At 48.1% G+C, this 23,001-nt stretch overlaps 1 protein-coding gene across 5 annotated transcripts in view; it reads right to left on the bottom strand.

Moving 5' to 3' along the window:
- Positions 1–23,001, bottom strand: part of dcaf17 (ddb1 and cul4 associated factor 17) — an 87,384-nt gene that overhangs the window by 61,898 nt on the left and 2,485 nt on the right. For 3 of the 5 annotated variants that reach the window (XM_038789497.1, XM_038789498.1, XM_038789499.1), the window contains exons 2-6: positions 22,836–22,943; positions 21,438–21,722; positions 16,672–16,775; positions 10,419–10,509; positions 1,645–1,781 (exon numbers count right to left, since the gene is read on the bottom strand). In XM_038789497.1, coding sequence (XP_038645425.1) covers positions 1,645–1,781; positions 10,419–10,509; positions 16,672–16,775; positions 21,438–21,596 — 491 coding nt within the window. In that variant the 5' untranslated portion in view covers positions 21,597–21,722; positions 22,836–22,943. The remainder of the gene's footprint in view (positions 1–1,644; positions 1,782–10,418; positions 10,510–16,671; positions 16,776–21,437; positions 21,723–22,835; positions 22,944–23,001) is intronic. The other 2 variants (XM_038789501.1, XM_038789500.1) reach the window with 1 other exon arrangement.

The following is a 23,001-nucleotide window of genomic DNA, read 5'->3' as shown; positions in this document are numbered from 1 at the left end:
CCCTCGTCCTCTCCCCCCTCCCCGGCACTCGCCCCCTCCCCGACACTCGCACCCTCCCCGGCACACGCCCCCTCCCCGGCACTCGCCCCCTCCCCGGCGCTCGCCCACTCGCCCCCTCACCCGGCTCTCGCCCCCCTCACCCCGGCTCTCGCCCCCTCACCCCGGCCCTCGCACCCTCACCCCGGCCCTCGCACCCTCACCCCGGCCCTCGCACCCCTCACCCCGACACTCGCACCCCTCACCCCGACACTCGCACCCCTCACCCCGACACTCGCACCCCTCACCCCGACACTCGCACCCCTCACCCCTCCCCGGCACTCGCCCCCCTCACCCCTCCCAGGCACTCGCCCCCTCACCCCTCCCCGGCACTCGCCCCCCCCACCCCTCCCCGCCAACTCGCCCCCTCACCCCTCCCCGGCACTCGCCCCCTCACCCTCCCCGGCACTCGCCCCCTCACCCCTCCCCGTCACTCGCCCCCTCACTTCCCTCCACCCCCACCCCCCACCCCCCCTCCACCCCCACCCCACCCCCCTCCCCCCCCCCACCCCCACCCCACCCCCCTCCCCCCCCCTAGACTGCGGCCACGCCGTCACTTCTCCTGCGGCCACCCCACGCCATGACCTACCTCCGCGCTGTCCGGCGTCAACCATCAGCACCGGTTGACGCCGTTTTATAAGGTGGTTCAATTTACGCCGGTGTGACCCGTGGTCACGTCTGCGGGACTTCGGCCCAGCCGGCCGGGAGAATTCGGGCAGCCCCGGGGTCCATAGCGTCGCGCCGGTCCCCGCCATTCTCCGAGGTGGGCGGCGCGATTCGCGCTTCGGCGACTTTTGTGGGGTCGGAGAATTCGGAGGACGGCAGGGGCAGGATTCACACCGACCCCCGGCGATTCCGCCCCAGGTTTGAGCTCGAGCATTGAGGCTAATTCTGGGTACCACACTTTAGGAAGGATGTCAAAGCCTTGTAGAGTTTTCAGAGGAGATTGACTGGAATGGATGGAAGTCTTCAATTATGTGGATAGATTAAAGAAGCCAGGTTTGTTCTTCTTGAAGCTAAAAAGGTTAAGGAGAGATTTAATAGAGGGATTTGATACAGTAAGTTAGAGAGGAACTGATTCCACTGGCAAGAATGTTTGTAACCAGAGGACACAAATTCAAGGTTATCGGCAAAACAATATGGGATACCAGGATTTTTTTTAAAGCAATGTTATGATGTTCTTGAATGCATGCCTGAAAAGGGTGGTGGAAGCAAATTGTGTAATAACTTTCAAACGGGAATTGAAACCTTCAAGGGGTAAATTGCCGAACCACAAGGAACGAATAGGAGAGTCAGACTAATTGGACAGCTGTATCAAACGGCCTGCACAGACATGACACGTGAGTGGCCTCCTTCTGAATTGTATGTTTCCATGTTAAATTTGGACTGTATGTACGTGAATTGGGACAAATGAATGAGGATTCCACAAGTACCTATGGAACATAACAACTTAGCCTGGAAAGGTAAGTGGAAGAAAAATGAATAAGCTATTCTACAACAGCAAATTGTGGAATGAATAACAAAACAAACTGCTATGTATTTTCACCACTTAGGCATAAACTTGCACTCATAAAATGTTTTTTTTATAAGGAATGTTAGTTTGAATACCTGAATTTCCACTGAGATGAGATGTAGATTTTTTCTAGAATTTCTGCAGTCTTAGTAGACATACGAATGAGCCAGTTGTTTGCAGTCAGGGCTATGAGTGATGGCGTATGGTCTGATGGTTTGGGTAACATTTCTCCCTTGTGTGTAAAACAATGTTTAAAATTATGAAAATGCTTTCAAACTAATGGTCAGAACTTGTAGTTTATGCAAACAAAACCAAGAATCCCAACAGAAAGCATACTCTTATAATACACATGAAATCATGGAGTGCTAACTAGGTGATGTTACTGGTCGATGGGGGCGGTAGAAGTGAGGCCATTTTGGAGATATGAGGCAAGAAGAAAAACAAATCAATAGGCAGTGCTGCTTTCAAATGCTCCTCCATCTTCCTGGAATGTTTGCACCACACAGTCTCTTGTAGCCACACCATCTTGTGCATCATGCTCATCTCCATGGCCAAAGGACAGGACAAATAACATTAGAAAATGAAAATCGCTTATTGTCACAAGTAAGCTTCAACTGAAGTTACTGTGAAAAGCCCCTAGTCGCCACATTGCGGCGCCTGTTTGGGAAGGCTGGTACAGGAATTGAACCGTGCTGCTGGCCTGCCTTGGTCTGCTTTCAAAGCCAGCGATTTATCGTGTGCCAAACCAGCCCCGAATGAGGGGTGGCACTGCTGCCTATGGCACTAAGGACCCGGGTTTGATCCCGGCCCCCAGTCACTGTCTGTGTGGAGTTTGCACATTCTCCCCGTGTCTGCGTGAGTTTCACCCCCACAACCCAAAGATGTGCAGGTTAGGTGGATTGGCCACGCTAAATTGCTCCTTAATTGGAAAAGAAAATAATTGGGTACTCTAAATTTATTGTAAAAAAAGAACACGAACGAGGCATGTGTTTGAGGAGGAGGAATGGAGTTGGGCATGGAGACATACTCAATATCACTACTAACAGCAAAAATGTGCAACAGCCAATTCAATATAATAATGTTCAGATCGTGCATCACCAATGGTGTCACCCTTCACCTCCCAAAGATATTGACAGTTGGGTACTTGGCAATGATGATCCTGGAGATAAAGGGGAAAGGCTTTGGGCTTTCTCTTGTTTGAAATGGTCAATACATGGCACGGGTGTGGCACAAATATTACGTGCCATTTGTCAGCCAAAGACTGTTGTCAAGCATCTGCTGTAGGTTGGCATGTGCTGCTGCATTTTTTGAGAAGTCATGAAAAAAGTCAAATTCAAATTTCTGGATGCAAATATTTAAAATTAAAGTCAATGAGAAATGATATTGTAAGATCAAGACAGATTTCCAGTGGTGGCATGTAGGTGCAAGTTGCATATTGGGTAGCTCCTGCTCGAGGTTCTGGCTTTTGGAGATTAATACCCGGTTCCAGGGGAAGTTTTTGGTCAAGCTGGTGCAGGAAGACATAAGGAATGTGGCGAATGTCTCAGACCCAGAAAGAAATTGCTAGGCAGAAGGGGCGAGCGAAGGCTCGCCATAGAGTGAACGGGTCAGCCCAGCAGCAGGAAAGATGGTGGAGTTTGGAGCCCAGGGTGGGGCCGCACCCCTCACAGTGGAGACTCTGACCGAGGTGATGGCTGAAGAGTTTGAGAGGCAGCTTGGCAAACACATGGAGATGATGCGCAAAGAGATGATGGCTGCGATGAAAAAGGTGGTGGAGGGGGCAATGGTCCCGGTGAAGACGGCAGTGCTGAAAATGTCGGCTCAGGTGCGGGACCAAGCAGAGAAGTTGAAGGTGGTAGAGGAAGCTCTGTTGCAGCACGGTGACCAGTTCACCTCGATGGATGAAGAGCTGAGCAGGATGGTGGAGGCCAACAAGGGATTCAGAGCCGAGGTGGAGGACCTGGAGAATAGGTTGAGGTGGCATAATTTCAGAATAGTGGGCTTGCCGGTGGGGATGGAGGGCCCGAGGCTGACTAAGTACTTTGCGAACGTGTTGGCAGAGTTATTGGGGGAGGGGGAAGAGCTCTCCTGGTATGAGCTGGACAGGGTTCATCGGTCGCTCAGGCCCAAGGAGAAGGCAAATAAGCCACCAAGGGCAGTCATAATTTGTTTCCACAAATTGCATGTTAAGGAGGTCCTGAGTTGGCATAACAAAGGCGTGAGGTGAAGTGGGAAGGAGGTGGTATTCAGAGGAGCCCGCACTTCTCCGCTCCGAGGTCCCCACCGCCTTCAAGAAGACTACCATAATACCACTACCAAAGAAGAACAAGGTAGCCTGCTTCAACGACTACCGACTGGTGGCCCAGACATCTGTTATCATAAAATGCTTCAAGCGGCTAGTCATGAGACGGATCAACGCCAGCCTCCCAGACGGTCTTGATCCATTGCACTTCGCCTAACACCGCAACTGTCCCACAGCAAATGCTATCTCCCTGGCTCTACAATCAACACTCGAACACCTCAACAACAAGAATACCTGCGTGAGACTGCTGTTTGGAGACTACAGCTCCGCCTTCCTCACCATTATCCCGACGATACTTAGAACCAAACTCTGCAATCTTGGACTTGACCCCTCACTGTAGAGCTGGATCCTTGACTTCCACACCAACAGACTGCAATCTGTCAGGATAGGCAACAGCATCTCCTCCACAATAGTCCTCAACACTGGGACCCCACAAGGATGTGTGCTCAGTCCTCTACTGTTCTCCCTATACACACACGACTGTGTGGCAAGATTTAACTCCAACTCAATCTCTAAGTTTGCGGATGATACAACTGTGGTGAGTTGTATCTCAAACAACGACGAATCAGACTACAGAATGGAGATAGATCACTTGATTGCATCGTGTACCAAAAACAATCTCTCTCTAAATGTCGGAAAGACCAAGCAACTGATCATCGACTTCAGGAAGTGTCGCAAAACACATCTCCCGTCTGCATCAATGGCTTTGAAGTGGAGGTAGTTGATAGCTTTAATTTCCTGGCGGTCACCAACAGTCTGTCCTGGTCCACTCATGTTGAAGCAACAGTCAAGATAGCCCAACAAAGTCTCTACTTCCTACGGAAGCTAAAGAAATTTGGCATGTCTGCATCGACTCTCACAAACGTCTACAGATGTGCCATAGAAAGCATCCTATCCGCTGCATCACAGCCTGGTATAGCAACTGCTCAGCCCTAAATCACAAGAAACTGCAGAGTGTGGTGAACTCAGCCCAACGCATCACACAGGCTTGCCACCCTCACATTGATTTGTATACACCTCCCGCTGCCTCAGGAAGGCAGGCAGCATTATCAGAGACCCCTCCCACCCAGGCATTGCCTTAGAACATAGAACATAGAACGATACAGCGCAGTACAGGCCCTTCGGCCCTCGATGTTGCACCGACATGGAAAAAAACTAAAGGCCATCTAACCTACACTATGCCCTTATCATCCATATGCTTATCCAATAAACTTTTAAATGCCCTCAATGTTGGCGAGTTCACTACTGTTGCAGGTAGGGCATTCCATGGCCTCACCACTCTTTGCGTAAAAAACCCACCTCTGACCTCTGTCCTATATCTATTACCCCTCAATTTAAGGCTATGTCCCCTCGTGCTAGCCACCTCCATCCGCGGGAGAAGGCTCTCGCTGTCCACCCTATCTAACCCTCTGATCATTTTGTATGCCTCTATTAAGTCACCTCTTAACCTTCTTCTCTCTAACGAAAACAACCTCAAGTCCATCAGCCTTTCCTCATAAGATTTTCCCTCCATACCAGGCAACATCCTGGTAAATCTCCTCTGCACCCGTTCCAAGGCTTCCACGTCCTTCTTATAATGAGGCGACCAGAACTGTACGCAATACTCCAAATGCGGCCGTACTAGAGTTTTGTACAACTGCAACATGACCTCATGGCTCCGGAACTCAATCCCTCTACCAATAAAGGCCAACACACCATAGGCCTTCTTCACAACCCTATCAACCTGGGTGGCAACTTTCAGGGATCTATGTACATGGACACTGAGATCCCTCTGCTCATCCACACTACCAAGAATTGTACCATTAGCCAAATATTCCGCATTCCTGTTATTCTTTCCAAAGTGAATCACCTCACACTTCTCCACATTAAACTCCATTTGCCACCTCTCAGCCCAGCTCTGCAGCTTATCTATGTCACTCTGTAACCTGCAACATCCTTCCGCACTGTCTACAACTCCACCGACTTTAGTGTCGTCTGCAAATTTACTCACCCATCCTTCTGCGCCCTCCTCTAGGTCATTTATAAAAATGACAAACAGCAACGGCCCCAGAACAGATCCTTGTGGTACGCCACTCGTAACTGAACTCCATTCTGAACATTTCCCATCAACTACCACTCTCTGTCTTCTTTCAACTAGCCAATTTCTGATCCACATCTCTAAATCACCCTCAATCCCCAGCCTCCGTATTTTCTGCAATAGCCGACCGTGGGGAACCTTATCAAATGCTTTACTGAAATCCATATACACCACATCAACTGCTCTACCCTCGTCTACCTGTTCAGTCACCTTCTCAAAGAACTCGATAAGGTTTGTGAGGCATGACCTACCCTTCACAAAACCATGCTGACTATCCCTAATCATATTATTCCTATCTAGATGATTATAAATCGTATCTTTTATAATCCTCTCCAAGACCTTACCCACCACAGACGTTAGGCTCACCGGCCTATAGTTACCGGGGTTATCTCTACTCCCCTTCTTGAACAAAGGGACCACATTTGCTATCCTCCAGTCCTCTGGCACTATCCCTGTAGCCAATGATGACCTAAAAATCAAAGCCAAAGGCTCAGCAATCTCTTCCCTGGCTTCCCAGAGAATCCTAGGATAAATCCCATCCGGCCCCGGGGACTTATCTATTTTCACCTTGTCCAGAATTGCCAACACTTCTTCCCTACGCACCTCAATGCCATCTATTCTAATAGCCTGTGTCTCAGCATTCTCCTCCACAATATTATCTTTTTCTTGAGTGAATACTGACGAAAAGTATTCATTTAGTATCTCGCTTATCTCCTCAGCCTCCACACACAACTTCCCACCACTGTCCTTGACTGGCCCTACTCTTACCCTAGTCATTCTTTTATTCCTGACATACCTATAGAAAGCTTTTGGGTTTTCCTTGATCCTACCTGCCAAAGACTTCTCATGTCCCCTTCTTCCAGACCCTTACACCAGGCAGAAGGTACAGAAGTCTGAAGACCCACACATCCAGACGTAGGAAGAGCTTCTTCCCCACAGCTACAAGACTCCTCAACGCCTCTCCCTCAGACTGATCTGTTCCCTGTAAGAACACTATTCACAATGCCTTATGCTGCTCTTGCTCATGTATTTGCTTTGTTTGGCCCCTTGTTCCACACTGTAACCAATCACTGGTTAAAAGCAAATTACTGCAGATGCTGGAATCTGAAATGAAAGAGCGAATGCTGCAAAATCTCAGTAGGTCTGGCAGCATCTGTAGGGAGAGAAAGAGCTAACGTTTCGAGTCCAATGACTCTTTGTCAAAGCTGTGTTGCACATGGATATGGAGCCTGATCCCCTCGAAGCCATTTTCGGAGTGTTGGACCGGCCCGCGTTGCTTTCTTTTCTGTTTTATATTGTTAGTGTTGCTTTGTTTCTGTTTCTTTTTTGTATGGTGAAAATGATGAAAACATGGCGAATAAAAATATTCTTTAAAAAAAAAAGATCAAGAGACCATGTGGGCAATTTTGAGCCTGCACGCGGCATGCATAGGATTGGCAGCACGGGTGGAAATTCCCATGAGAATCGGGAAACACTATTCTCTCTGGAGAGATCACATTTCCCAATTTTCCCACCTCTCGCTGGCAATATCACAAGGTTAGGGCAGCATGGTAGCACAGTGGTTAGCACAGTTGCTTCGCAGCTCCAGGATCCCAGATTCGATTCCCAGCTTGGGTCACTATCTGTGTGGAGTCTGCGCGTTCTCCCCATGTCTGTGTGGGTTTCCTCTGGGTGCTCTGGTTTCCTCCCACAGTCAAAAGATGTGTGGGTTAGGTGGATTGACCATGCTAAATTGCGCTTAGTGTAAGGCAGTTAAGGGAATCCCTCCAGGAACACAGAGGTAGGTACAGCACCCAGGGGAGAGGGTCCTAGGCAGTGTCCTGGCAACCTGTGCCAGGACAAAATACCTTAATGGGAGCCCCATGGGGGAGGGGGGGGGTGAGTGTTACCAATGAATGGTGGAGGGGTGTGGTGGAATGCTGCCGAGGATTGTCTCAGGCGGGTGGGGGGAGAAGAGGAGCCCCCTATACCTCTGTGGTGGGTGGCGGGGCGGTTAGGCTGCAGCACTGATCTAGGTGCCCTTTAAGAATGGCACCCAGATCTCTGTGAAGCCAGTTGGTGGCTCTATGAGACCGGATCCGGCCTGCCAGAGTGACAGCATAAATCACACCCACTCATTTCTTTTCTCTAAGATCATCAATATTTGGAGAGAAAACTGGTCATACGCCAGTTTTCAGTTTGAGCCTGACACTTTGCCAAATTCTGGTAAGATTCTACCCTACAGCAGTTTTGGCAGTTAATGGAAAACATTACTAAAATAAAATATCGTCGACTTCATAGATCCCTATATTGCAGCCATTTGGACCATCGAATCTGCACCCTCTGAAAAACCTAGGCCCTCTCCCCCGCCTAATCCCCACAATCCCACCTAACCTGGACACTAAGGGGCAATTTTGCATGGCCAATCCACCTAACCTGTGCATCTTTGGCATTGCCATGTTAGTGGTCCTATTTTTCCTACACATTGACTTTTAATTTATTCATTGTTGCAGGATTCCACAAGTGGTTAAACTGGAGTGCCTTGCAACAAAGGAACCTCCTTCCAACACTTCCATTCAAAGTGTTAAAATGCTTTAGTGACAATCATGCTAGTGTCAGGCCACTACACAATGAAGCCAAAAACTAAATATTAACAAGTTGATCCTAAATAAAAAATAATCTTAAGAACTAAAAGCATGGATTTAATACATTCACCTAGAATTTCTATTTTGTACTTTTAAAAAAAAATTTCATGTACTGTAAATAAATCATCGAGTGATTGTTTAACAATTTCCACAATATTTGACAGAAAAATTACAAGTAGTTTCAGGGATTTATACAGTGTAACAGTTTTATACCTACTTTTGAGTAGGTTTTTCTCGGTCCTACATATAGGGAACAGGCATTCCCTTGAACAGGAATAGAAAAAGTAACAGAAGTCCATGGTGTCAGTTCTGTGCCCTATCTTCGTTGCCCCTGGATTTATCCTGCAAGAATGACCTGGAGTTGGAGTCGGTGCAGGCCTGCTATAGATACTTTAATGATACAGAGGTGGTGTTCCAATCCTCCCACATTTTCCTAGAGGCTTGCTCTCAGGTGACACGGTAGCACAGGGGTTAGCTCTGTTGTTTCACAGCGCCAGGAGCCCGGGTTCGATTCCCAGCTTGAATCATTAGAACATAGAACATACAGTGCAGAAGAAGGCCATTTGGCCCATCGAGACTGCACTGACCCACTTAAGCCCTCACTTCCACCCTATCTCCGTAACTCAATAACCCCTCCTAACCTTTTTGGACACGAAGGGCAATTTATCCTGGCCAATCCACCTAGCCTGCACGTGTTTGGACTGTGGGAGGAAACCGGAGCACCTGGAGGAAACCCACGCAGACACGGGAAGAACGTTCAGACTCCGCACAGACAGTGACCCAGCGGGGAATCGAACCTGGGACCCTGGCGCTGTGAAGCCACAGTGCCATTGTCTGTGCGGAGTCTGCATGTTCTCCCAGTATCTGCGTGGGTTTCCTCCGGGTGCTCCAGTTTCCTCCCACAGTCCAAAGATGTGCGGGTTAGGTTGATTGGTCACACTAAATTGCCCCTCACTGTCCAAAAATTAGGTGGGGTTGCTGGGTTACGGGGATGGGGTGGAGGTGTGGGCTTATGTGGGGTGCTCTTTCAGGGGCCGGTGTAGAGCTGATGGGCTGAATGGCCTCCTTCTGCAATGTAAATTCTGTGACTACTATGACTATGGAGTCCCAGTGGAAGGGTACCGATGAGAAACTGGTACAAAATATCAGTAAGGGTTCTGGGGATAGGCCAGAAATTATACGGGTAAGGGATTAAAATTATTTAAAAAGAAATTTCATGGGTAATTTCCATTTCCAAGCAGAAATCTCAGCAGAAGCGCCACGCATTTCTCCCCATTGTTAATGTGGTAGCGCAGTCACAACTTGGGCCTGTACAGGAATCTATCCGGTCTTGGGAAGGAAATAAAATGAGACTCTGGCTCCTCACAGGTAGCTATAGGGGGCAAACTGTCTTATTTTGGCTGAGATTACTCTATAAATTTCTAGAAAATCTAGCTAAAAGAACACTGCTGCATTGATTTGGTTTCTCATAGATTATCATAGAATTCACAGTGCAGAAGGAGGCCATTTGGCCCATCGAGTCTGCACCGGCTCTTGGAAAGAGCACCCTACCTAAGGTCAACACCTCCACCCAATCCCCATAACCCAGTAACCCCACCCAACACTAAGGGCAATTTTGGACACTAAGGGCAATTTAGCATGGCCAATCCACCTAACCTGCACATCTTTGGACTGTGGGAGGAAACCGGAGCACCCGGAGGAAACCCACGCATACACGGGGAGGATGTGCAGACTCCGCAGACAGTGACCCAAGCTGGAATCGAACCTGGGACCCTGGAGCTGTGAAGCAATTGTGCTAACCACTATGCTACCGTGCTGCCAGTCAACCTAACTCTTCATTTTTTTGCAGCAATTAAATTAACTCACCACAGGAGACTCACAAAGTAGTGCTTCCTCAATCTTCTCAGACTTGTGAAGTTTCGGTAATTCATACAGCAAAGTTGGTTGTGGACCAGTGCTGAAACAACAATGAAAAAATGTAAATGGGGCATTTTCAGCTGCAGTGTACGTTCTCCAGCCTTCTCATCAAGGGTGAGTACCGAGGCTGGTTTGATAGGAATGATGAAAACAGAAACACCTCACACATGGAAGGCTTCTATCAGCTGTGGGCAGCACGGTAGCACAGTGGTTACCACAGTTGCTTCATAGCTCCAGGGTCCCAGGTTCGATTCCCAGCTGGGTCACTGTCTGTGCGGAGTCTGCACGTTCTCCCCGTGTCTGCGTGGGTTTCCTCCGGGCGCTCCGGTTTCCTCCCACAGTCCAAAGATGTGCTGGTTAGGTGGATTGGCCATGATAAATTGCCCTTAGTTTCTAAAAAGGTTGGGTGGGGTTACTGGGTTACGGGGATAGGGTGGAGGCGTGGACTTATGTGGGGTTCTCCTTCCAAGGGCTGGTGCAGACTCGATGGGCCGAATGGCCTCCTTCAGCACTATAAATTCTATTATTCCACAGTCAACATCCAAGCTTCAAGTCTATAAAAATAATAAAGGACTTCAAGAGAAATGCAGAATGAGTGATGGAACTCAAAAGCTGATGAACAGCAACATCCAGCTGAGAAACATGATCCATGTGTTTATAATGTGCTGAACAGTGTATATGTTCTGTCCAATGCAACATTGGATGGAAATGAACTCATCAATGATAACTAAGCTGAAATGGAAGGGTAGAACGAGCATTTTGCTGAGCTCAAATGGAAACTCCCACAGCACAGCAGATTTTCTGTATCAAATTGAACAGTTGCCTGACAAAGCAAGCTCTTCCTTTCCTCCTGATACTGAATCAGTGATAAAAGCAATCAAATCAACTAGACGAGACAAAACTACAGAGCATTCCAGCAGAGATTTGGGAGTATAAGAGTACAGAGCGTGTTAACAAACTTACAGCTGCCTTCAAGAGTATCTAGAATCGGAAAAACAGTTCCACAGGACCTCAAAGATGCCAATAGTCAGCATCCTGATGCGAAATAATCCAAAAATGTGCGCAGCACCTACTGAGTAACAAGACCTCACTCAATTGCAGATCCATAGAAGTCTCTGTTAAACCATGTACCAGATAGGTCTTGTACATGATGTCCTGCAATCTCTCAGTGTGGTTTTAGGAGTGTGGGACCACTGATACAGTAGACAACTCACCAAATTGTTTCCCACCAAAGTCACAAAAGCAGGCCCTAGCTGCCCACAATAAGGAAGGCATCCAGACTATGGCAAACAAATTCTCAAGGGGAGAAAGGAGCGAGGAGGGGAGAAGGCAGAGACAGAGGGTGAATGAGAGAATGGGGGCGACGAATGAGAGATGGGGGCGAAAGAAAGAGAGGGAGAAGCTTGTTAGGTGAAATGGACATTCTGAATTCTCCCTCAAGTGAACAGGTTGGCCCCTCAGTGGTGCATGGTTAGCACTACTGCCTCACGGCACCAAGGTCCCAGGTTCAATCCCGGCCCACTGTCCGTGTGGAGTTTGCACATTCTCCCCGTGTCTGCGTGGGTCACACCCCCACAACCCAAAGATGTGCAAGTTAGGTGGATTGGCCACGCTAAATTGCCCCTTAATTGGAAAAATAAATTGGGTATTCTAAATTTTTTAAAGTGTACCTGAACATGCGACTGGGGAATTTTCACAGTAACTTCATTGCAGCGTTAATGTAAGCCGACTTGTGACACTAATAGAACATACAGTGCAGAAGGAGGCCATTCGGCCCATCGAGTCTGCACCGACCCACTTAAGCCCTCACTTCCATCCGATCCCCGTAACCCAATAACCCCTCCTAACCTTTTTGGTCACTAAGGGCGAATCCACCTAACCTGCACGTCTTTGGACTGTGGGAGGAAACCGGAGCACCCAGAGGAAACCCAAACAGAAACGGGGAGAACGTGCAAACTCCGCACAGACAGTGACCCAGCAGGGCATCGAACCTGGGACCCTGGTGCTGTGAAGCCACAGAAGACAGAGAGAGGGAGGGAAGACAGAGAGGGGGAGGGAAGACAGAGGGGGGAGGGAAGACAGAGAGGGGAAGACAGAGAGGGGGAAGGAAGTGTGGTAATCACCACTGTTGTATATACTAGGAGGTGTGTGGTAAGACCCTGTACTACAGGTACGGGGGTAGTCCCTGCCTGCTGACTCCGCCCAGTATGTGCTCCCCATACAGCAGCCATTTCGCCAGCTGCTGTAGGAGGCCACACATCTTAGTGTAATAAAGCCTCAGTTGTATTCAACTCTTGTCTTTGTCCAATTGATCGTGCATCAATTTATTACACAAAAGTTTTCAGAAGATGGACCTCCGCATCAAGCCGGATCGCCTGCAGCTGGATCCGCAATCAAGCAACGCCAAAAAGGACGTTAAACATTGGCTAGCTTGTTTCGAAGCTTACATCAGGTCTGCACCAGACCCAATTCCGGAAGTTCAGAAGATCCAGATACTCTACTCGCGGCTGAGCTCCAACATATTTCTTCTTATCCAGGACGCGCTGACCTACGATGAAGCCGTGGCGCTGCTGAAAGAGAATTACGCCCAGCGGACGGACACGCTCTTCGCCAGACACGTACTCTCTACTCGCAGGCAACTCCCTGGTGAGTCCGTCGAAGATTTCTGGCGTGTTTTAATTCCTCTGGTCACAGACTGTGACTGTCAGGCCGTCACGGCCACGGAACATTCGAACCTCCTCATGCGGGACGCTTTCGTTATGGGAATAGGGTCAGACCTCACACGCCAGCGACTTTTAGAAGGGACCACACTCGACCTTGCAGAAACCAAAAATCTGGCACTATCGATGACGGTCTCCTCGCGCAATCTTCAGGCCTGCACCCCCAGCCGCGCGGCCCACCCCTCCAAGCATCGTGGACTCCACAGTCGCCACCAGGGACCCCACTCAGCCAACCCTACGCCTGTGCCACGTGCCAGCCAGCCAACCCTGAGGGCCCTCGATGTTACTTTTGCGGACAACAGAAATAACCCCACCAACGCTGCCCGGCCCGCAGCGCCCTTTGCAAGGCCTGCGGCAAAAAGTGGCACTTCGCTGCGGTGTGCCAGGCCCGCACTGTCGCCCCGACCCCACTCGCGTACAGACAGTGGGCGCCGCCATCTTGCCCTCCTCGGACCATGCACGGCCAGTGGGCGCCGCCATCTTCCCCTCCTTGGGCCACGTGCGGCCAGTGGGCGCCACAATCTTCCCCTCCTCGGACCACGTGCGGTCCATGGGCGCCGCCATCTTTGTCAACCCCCGACACATGCTGCCCGTGGGCATTGACATCTTGTCCACACCAAGATCATCACGTGCCACCATCTTGTCTCACCCACGGCACATGGGCGCCACCATCGTTCCAGGACCCATCGTTCCAGGACCCGTGCCCCCCGGGCACCCCATCGTTCAACACCAGCCGTGACTTGCCTCGGTCACGATTGACCAGTCTCGTCCGCACAATCTAGCCACTGCCTCGACAAGCGTGAAGATCGATGGGCATGAGATCTCCTGGCTGGTTCCACACACACACACCTCCGGCCCGGCGCCACCCTCCCCTCCCCCCGCGTTCCCAGCAGCACCCCGCCTCCCCCAGGACCATCCGTCCTTCCCCTGCCCACGCTCGAGGATGAAGAGGATTTCGGCACGCTTCCGGAGTCACCGAGGGATCAGACCACCACCGGACTTGCCACCACCACTGCGTCGCTCCCAACGTCACATCAAGGCCCTGGACCAGCTAAACCTGTAATTGGTTCGGGACTGTTAAAGCACCTTGTACTGGACTTCAAAAAAAAAATTTATTTTGCCTCTGTATTCTAAACTTGTTCTGTATATAGTTCTCTGCCACCCCCGCCGGACTCAATTTTAACAGGGGGTGAATGTGGTAATCACCACTTGTATATATTATGAGATGTGTTGTAAGACCCTGTACTACAGGTACGGGGGTCCTGCCTGCTGGCTCCGCCCAGTAGGCGGAGTATAAATATGTGTGCTCCCCATACAGCAGCCATTTCGCAAGCTGCTGTAGGAGGCCACACATCTTAGTCTAATAAAGCCTCAGTTGTATTCAAGTCTCGTCTTTGTGCAGTTGATCGTACATCAGGAAGACAGAGAGGGGGAGGGAAGACAGAGAGGGGGAGGGAAGACAGAGAGGGGGAGGGAAGACAGAGAGGGGGAGGGAAGACAGAGAGGGGGAGGGAAGACAGAGAGGGGGAGGGAAGACAGAGAGGGGGAGGGAAGACAGAGAGGGGGAGGGAAGACAGAGAGGGGGAGGGAAGACAGAGAGGGGGAGGGAAGACAGAGAGGGGGAGGGAAGACAGAGAGGGGGAGGGAAGACAGAGAGGGCGAGGGAAGACAGAGAGGGGGAGGGAAGACAGAGAGGGGGAGGGAAGACAGAGAGGGGGAGGGAAGACAGAGAGGGGGAGGGAAGACAGAGAGGGGGAGGGAAGACAGAGAGGGGGAGGGAAGACAGAGGGGGGAGGGAAGACAGAGAGGGCGAGGGAAGACAGAGAGGGCGAGGGAAGACAGAGAGGGCGAGGGAAGACAGAGAGGGCGAGGGAAGACAGAGAGGGCGAGGGAAGACAGAGAGGGCGAGGGAAGACAGAGAGGGCGAGGGAAGACAGAGAGGGCGAGGGAAGACAGAGAGGGCGAGGGAAGACAGAGAGGGCGAGGGAAGACAGAGAGGGCGAGGGAAGACAGAGAGGGCGAGGGAAGACAGAGAGGGCGAGGGAAGACAGAGAGGGCGAGGGAAGACAGAGAGGGCGAGGGAAGACAGAGAGGGCGAGGGAAGACAGAGAGGGCGAGGGAAGACAGAGAGGGCGAGGGAAGACAGAGAGGGCGAGGGAAGACAGAGAGGGCGAGGGAAGACAGAGAGGGCGAGGGAAGACAGAGAGGGCGAGGGAAGACAGAGAGGGCGAGGGAAGACAGAGAGGGCGAGGGAAGTAAGAGAGGGCGAGGGAAGACAGAGAGGGCGAGGGAGAGAGGATAGAGAACTCCTGCAGTGACTTTCTGTGGCTACAATTGGTCTCCAATGACCACCCATTCTTCATTTCTGCTAGCTATGGCTCCAACCAGTGGAGCCGTTTCCCCAATTCACTTCAATTTTGCTGATTCCTTGATGCCACACTCGTCAAATGAGGCGTTGATGTGAAGGGCACCATCACCTCACCTCTGGAATTCAGCTTTTTATCCTGTTTGGACCAAGGCTGAAATGAGGTCTGGAGCCAAGAAACCCTGGCGGAACTCAAACTGAGCACTGATGAGCAGATTTACAACTCAGGAAGTGCCACTTGTTCGCACTGTCAACGCCACCTTCCATTAATTTGCTGATGATTGAGAGCAGACTAACAGAAATTGGCTATTCTAAACTGTCCTTCTGTTTGTGGACTGAACATAACTGGGGAATTTCCCACATCACTGGGTGGATGCCAATGTTGTAGCTATACTGGAACAGCTTAACTAGGGGCATAGACAGTTCTAGAGCACTGAACTTCAACAGCACAGTCGGATTGTCAGGCCCTTTAGTTTTTGCTGCATCCAATCATTTCATGACATCACGTGGTGTTAATTGAATTGGCAGAAGACTAGATTCTGTGATGCTGGGAACCTCGAGAGGAGGCTGCGACGGATCATCCACTCGGTATTTCTGGCTGAAGAAGATTGCAAATGCTTTAGCCTTGACTTTTTCACTAATGTTCTGGGTTCCTCCATTATGCAGGATGAATAACTTTATTCATAACCTTATTCAAGTTGTTTGTGAAGGCCTGCCTTCTCAACCTTGCACCTCGCCTGATCTGTGGTGATCCTCAGGTTAAACCACCACCAGTCAGCTCTCCCCCTCAAATGGGAAAGCAGCCTATGATCATCTGAGACTTTGGCGACTTTATTGACTTTACCTATGGAGGATGGAATGTTTGTGGAACGTCTCCCTCCTGTTAGTTGTTCAATTGTCCACAAGCATTCACGATTGGAAGTAGTAAGGTTGCAGCGCTTTGATATGATCTGTTGGTTGTCGGATTGATTTGCTCTGTCTATAGCATACTGCTTTAAAACTGGATGATTCCCAATTAGTTGGTGTTGTGGTTTTAAGGCATATTCTACATTGTTATAATTTAATATGATTATGTAAGGTGGGGTGATGCATATTTTTCCGACGATGTTTGACTTACCTGCAAAAACAGCACCTGTAATTATCAAAGTAAATTCTTCCTTTTTCATAAACCACCGGTGAATTTGACTTTCTTGTCCAAACACACTCAAAAGTTGTGGTCTTCTGAAAGATAGCAAATTAATCAATTTTATCATGATTTCTAACCTTCATTAATTGGGAAGGAGAAATTGGATTACAATACAAAACAATAATAAGCAGATCTTCAATATTAAACAGGTGTATTAACTAATCAGTTCCAGAATTCACAATGGCAAATATTTGCTAGAAATTGATCCCTAACATGTAGGAAGCCTTTAGTAAAAGGTTTCAAGCTGAAATTAAAAAAAAAAGGTTCTCAGTACATCTAAAACTTAGGCAACACCTCATATTCATCATCTTTTATTCTCAACTCGGCAGAGGAATTGCTGCGGCCAGTTAACAGACGTTACCCCATTTTCACTGCCAATTGTTAGCAGGAATGTTGAGTGGTGGTGAGTACGGAGTCTCGGCTCCAAATACTGAAGAGTCCATTCTGAAGTGGCATAACCTTTACCTATCCTTTTGCACATGGGAATCAAAATTAAGTTAAATATTTATTACTGCTAGCCCATTACCAACAACTCAAAGGACAATCTATGTATTAATATTTAAACCTTATTCCAGAGATTTGAGCACACGTAGGCTGATACTTCAATACCAAGACTGCCGTCTTTCAGAGGAAATGTTAAATCGAGGCTCCATCTATCTTCTAAAATGGTTATAAAAGATTTCATGCTGTTATTCGAAAGCAATAGTATTTTCCCAGTATCCTGGCCAACACTAATCTCTCCAGTAAAACAGATTAGCTGGTCATTTATCTCTTGCGCTTTGTGGGATCTTGCTTTGTGTAAATTGGGGGCCACACTTACTTCCATTAATTAGTAACTGCATTTCAAAAACATTTCACTGGCTGTGAAGCATATAGGGATGCTCTGAGGGCATTGAAAGCGCTCTTTATCAATTTCAAATTACCACCACTTTTTTTCTGAAGAGTCAAGCTGAGTGCAGTTTAAAATGGGGTAAAGGAGCAGAAGGACCGAGATGAGCCATTCAGCCCCTCAAGCCCGCTCCAACGTTAAATGAAGTTATGGTTGACAAGTACCTCAACTACGTTTACCCCTCATAGCTCAGTATCCCTTGATAGGCTTCCTTAGCAGCAAATCTATCGATTGCAGTTTGAAAGTTCCACAGATCATTAAAGGTGGCAGTCCGAATAGGCAAGGCCAAAATGAAGAAAAGCCAGGAGGCATCACTAAACTTGTGCAACATCTTAACTGGGCTGCAGATGGAGTACTGAGTACAATTTTGGGTACCCACTTATAAAAAGAATATGAAAGTAGGGCGAAGGAAGGTCATAGAAATTAGCAGTAGAGGGACCCTGTGATTTAGTAACATTAAGTGGATGGTCTAGTAGTTTGGCAGCACTGTGGAAGGAGCATTGGGGATTGGGAACTGTAGTGAATGAAGTAAGGATTTTGTTTTTCACAGCACCTTTTTGCGCAATTTGGGGTGTGGAATCCTCAAGGTAGGAAATATTTTTCCAGTTACTTACATAAGTGTTTTATTCTGAATTATATATTGAACGGGTTTCTTATATTCTGCACTTAATTCTGGATGCTAAATTAATTTCAAAATAGCAGCACCATTTTTTCAAAAATTTGATTAGAATACCCTTCATCTTTCTTCGCACTTGTCATTCGGGGATTGCTTGATTTCAGCCATCTCCTGGCCATTTTCCTCATTTACTTGTGTTCTGATAATGTAACTTTACAAATCTGCAACTAAAGCCAGATGAACTACAAGAAATTTTGCACACAAGTTGTGATGCTGAAGTAAGATGAAAATGGGCAATGAGAAACCACCAACATGTTAAAATAAAAATGATTTCCACGAAATGGGAGCTGTGCTGCTTTAATATAAGTTATACACCACATTCTGATCAATCAGCCCACTCACTGATGTAGCGAAACATGGACTTTAGGACAAATTTCATCATGAAAAGGTTCCCACTACTTAAAGAGGGATCTTATCAATTAAATTCAGTTTGTTGTAAGAGTCATAACAATTCAAAGCGAACTCATGATAGATGTCAAAACTGACCTTTTTCTCAGACCTTTTGTTATGGTTTTGCTAGAGACCGTACTGCGTAAGCATTTCCATTGTGAGATGATTGTGGATAGCACAATTGCTTCACAGCTCCAGGGTCCCATGTTCGATTCCGGCTTGGGTCACTGTCTGTGCGGAGTTTGCACGTTCTCCCAGTGTGTGTGTGGGTTTCCTCCGGGTGCTCCGGTTTCCTCCCACAGTCCAAAGATGTGCAGGTTAGGTGGATTGGCCATGATAAATTGCCCTTAACGTCCAAAATTGCCCTTAGTGTTGGGTTGGGTTATAGGGATAGGGTGGAGGTGTTAACCTTGGGTAGGGTGCTCTTTCCAGGAGCCGGTGCAGACTCGATGGGCCGAATGGCCTCCTTCTGCACTGTAAATTCTATTCTATTCTATGATAAATGGCTAAAACTGTGTATCTTTTAAGTCTGATGAGAGGGCGAACTAAATTGAAGTATCCTGGAACTGAACATGTCCTCACTGCAGGATCCACCTTTGGTTACCAGTGAAAGCTTTGGGCTAGATTTTAACACAAGGTTAAACTTGGGAACAAATGAGTGTTTGTGGTGTCTTCTCCAGGGGCAGAGGTTGGGATGGGTTGCCATTTCGGGTGGCAACAACCCACTTTAGATATTTGGGAATGCAGGTGGCTCGGGATTGAGAGCGGCACTGTAAATTAAACTTTATGGGTCTGGTGGGCAGGGTCAAGGCGGATCTATCGAGGTGGGACTGTCTTCCCATATTGTTGGCAGATTGGGTGCAGGCGGTAAAGATTAATATTTTATTGCGGTTTTTATTTTTATTTCAGTGCTTATCGGTCTTTTGCTGTAATTGTTTTTTATGGGGGTGGACAGAGTGGTTTTGTCGTTTGTGTGGGCGGGTAAGGTGGCAAAGATTAGGAGGCCAGTACTTCAGAGGGGATGACAGTCGGGGGGCTTAGCCCTTCCCAACCTGTTATACTATTATTGGGTGGTGAACGTGGAGAAGGTGCAGGCTTGGAGTAGGGAGACGGAGACTTTGTGTGTAAGGATGGAGGCAGGTATTTGCGAGGGGTCAGGGTTGTGTGTGCTGGCAAAGGCACTTCTCCCGTTTTCCCCAGGGAAGTTTTGGGGAGTCCTGTGGTGGTGACCATGCTGAAACCATGGAGGCAACTTTGGTAGCACTTTAGATTGGGGCGGGGTTGAAGTTGATGCCGATCTGAGGGAACCATGGGTTTAAGCCAGGGAAGATGGATGCGAGGTTTCGGGGATGGGAGGAGCTATGGATGATGGAGATGAAAGACTTGTTTTGGAAGGGCGGTTCGCAAGTTTGGAAGAGTTGGGGGAGAGGCTTGGGGCTCTGTCCAGCAAGGGTTTCAGGTACTTGCAGGTGCATGATTTTGTGAAAAGGTTTCCCCGTATTTTCCGGTGGCACCGCCCTCTTCATTGGTGGAAGAGTTGATGTTGGTTATAGGGTTAGTGGGGGATCATCTCAGTGATCTATGGGAGGAATTTGGAGGAGGATAAGGCATCTTTGGAGGGGTGAAGGCCAAGTGGGAGGAAGAGTTGGGGATGGTGTTGGAAGAGGGGTTGTGGTGTGAGGTATTGCGGAGGGTGAATGCCTTAACTATGTGTGCGAGACTGGGGTTGATACGGCTAAAGGTAGTGCACAGAGTGCAGGTGAGGATGTTGAGGATGAGTCGGCTGTTGAGGGGCTGGAGGATATCTGTGAACAGTGTGGGAAGGGCCAAGCCAATCATGTACACATTTTTGGTCCTGACCAAAGTTGGAGAAATTTTGGAGGTTGTTCTTCAGCACCATGTTGGCGATCTTGCATGTTGACTTAGCGCCCAGTCCCCTGGGGCCATATTCAAGGTGTCAGACTTGCCAGAGTTGCAGTGGGAGCAGATATTTTAGCCTTTGCCTCGTTGATCACTCGCAGGCGGGTTCTGTTGTGGTGGAGGTCAGCTTCTCCACCCTGTGCCTCGGTGTGGCTGGTAGATTTAATAGAGTCTTGCACTTAGAAAAGGTGAAATTTGCTCGAAAAGGAGTGGGTGGGGTTCCATAAAAGATGGGGTTTGTTTATACTACAGTTCGGGGAACTCATTGCCGTCAACTGCTTGGGGGGGGGGGGGGGCGCGGAATTTGAATAAAAATATTTCATCCCACAGTCCAAAGATGTGTGGGTTAGGTGGATTGGCCATGCTAAATTGCCCTTAGTGTCGAAGAAAGTTGGGTGGGGTTACTGGATTATGGGGATAGGGTATGGGCTTGGGTAGAGTGCTCTTACCAAGTGCCAGTGCAGACTCGATGGGCCGAATGGCCTCCTTCTGCACTGTAAATTCTATAAAACTTCACAACATCCCTTTGAATAAAGAAAAACATTTCTGCTGCTTCTTCGTAAATTGTATACTCAATCGATGTCTACGCCTCAAGTTCAAGAGCTCTGAATCGCTGGAAAATTTTTTCTCCACTGTCCCACTGCTTCAGAATTTTCAGCAGTAATAATATCCTCCGTTCTTCACATTTGTATTTCTTCTGCCAAAGTGTGTCAATGAAAAGTATGCAAGTGTGAAAAACAAAAGTGCACCCGAGATACAAAATCCTTAATACAGTAAAGAGATTGTGCAATACAAATAGACATGTCACTGACCACAACTCACCTGACATACTAACTGACGGAGGATGGTCAAGTTTTTTCTGAGCACAGAACCATCTTCATTTCCATACAAGCCAATAGATCTTGCAGACAAAATGCAACAGTTATTTTTGCCCCTTAAACATGATGTGTTGGTAGATTTCTTTGTACCGTACATTTTCATAGATGGTTTGATGACTAAACTATCTATGTTTTCTGCCTGAGGTCTGTGCAATGGATCTTGAGATTACGTTTTCAGTACATGTGACACAGTGAAGTGGAAATCCAGTTTCTCCCCACTTGGTTGGATCTGTGGAAGATTTGTGTTAAAAATGTGTGAAAGCTTGAATATTTTGAAAACACATTGCAAATATATACTTTTCCATTTGGTTGGCAACAGCTTACCATAAAATAGCTTACAATAAGCAGATGCAACATTTCCAGGGGCCAGTGCAGACTCGATGGGCCGAATGGCCTCCTTTGCACTCCTATGATTCTATCATTTTGGTGATCAAAGCCATGTTTCCTATTAAGGCATGACATAATCAGAGAGGTATTATTAGGTTGGGTCAGGTCTGGTCTAGTGGTATCGGTCACTGAACTGGTAAACCACAAAACTAGAGCAATGCTTTGGGGTTCCAAGTGCGAATTTCACCATAGAATCGTAGAATTTACAGTGCAGAAGGAGGTCATTCAGCCAATCAGGTATGCACCGGCTCTTGGAAAGAGCACCCTATCCAGGCCCACACCTCCACCCTATCCTCATAATCCAGTAACCCCACGCAATAGTAGTAAGGGCAATTTTGGACACCAAGGGCAATTTAGCATGCCCAATCCACCTAACCTGCACATCTTTGGACTGTGGGAGGAAACCAGAGCACCCGGAGGAAACCCACGCACGCACGGGGAGAACGTGCAGACTCCGCACAGACAGTGACCCAAGCTGAGAATCAAACCCTTGACCCTGGAGTTGTGAAGCAATTGTGCTAACCACTATGCTACCGTGCTGCCCATCTAACCATGGTAGATGGTTAAATTTAGTCCAAAACATAAACCCAACATCAGATTCCACTACAATTATAGCACTGCAAATCTGTTGTGGGAATACATGTTAGCTGCAAGAAAACAAGCTGCAAAAACTACAAGAGTATAGGCCCCACCACTAATACCACCCACGTTTATGGGGACAGCTGTATATACCACGCAATTAACGCTAACTGTTTTTAATGTATTAAGAATTCTGACTATTTTGGGAAGACTCAGCTGTTCCATCAGCAGTTTGCACCTTGTTAAAGTGAGATTACTTTGAATATTTTGCACCCTAAAAGTAGAGTCAGGTCACAGCTTGTATTAATCAGCTCTGATTGCAGCAGTAAAAATTGATGGAAAGAGGAGAGGTATGAGCCCTCGTCTGAAAACTGACCCTCTTGATTAAAATGAGTATTTTATCTTGACGTCCTGGAGCATCCCAAGTCTTCCAAAATGTATTGTCGCCAACAGCTGAAAGGTCGGGCACTGAGTGGCATCAAAACTACAATCAAGACAGTAAAATGAAACATGAGGTTAAGACTGGGTTAGTCAAGAAAACA

This window comes from Scyliorhinus canicula, chromosome 2 (genome assembly GCF_902713615.1).
Source record: "Scyliorhinus canicula chromosome 2, sScyCan1.1, whole genome shotgun sequence".
NCBI classification, from domain to species: domain Eukaryota; kingdom Metazoa; phylum Chordata; class Chondrichthyes; order Carcharhiniformes; family Scyliorhinidae; genus Scyliorhinus; species Scyliorhinus canicula.
This window is presented reverse-complemented; position numbering and strand designations above follow the sequence as displayed.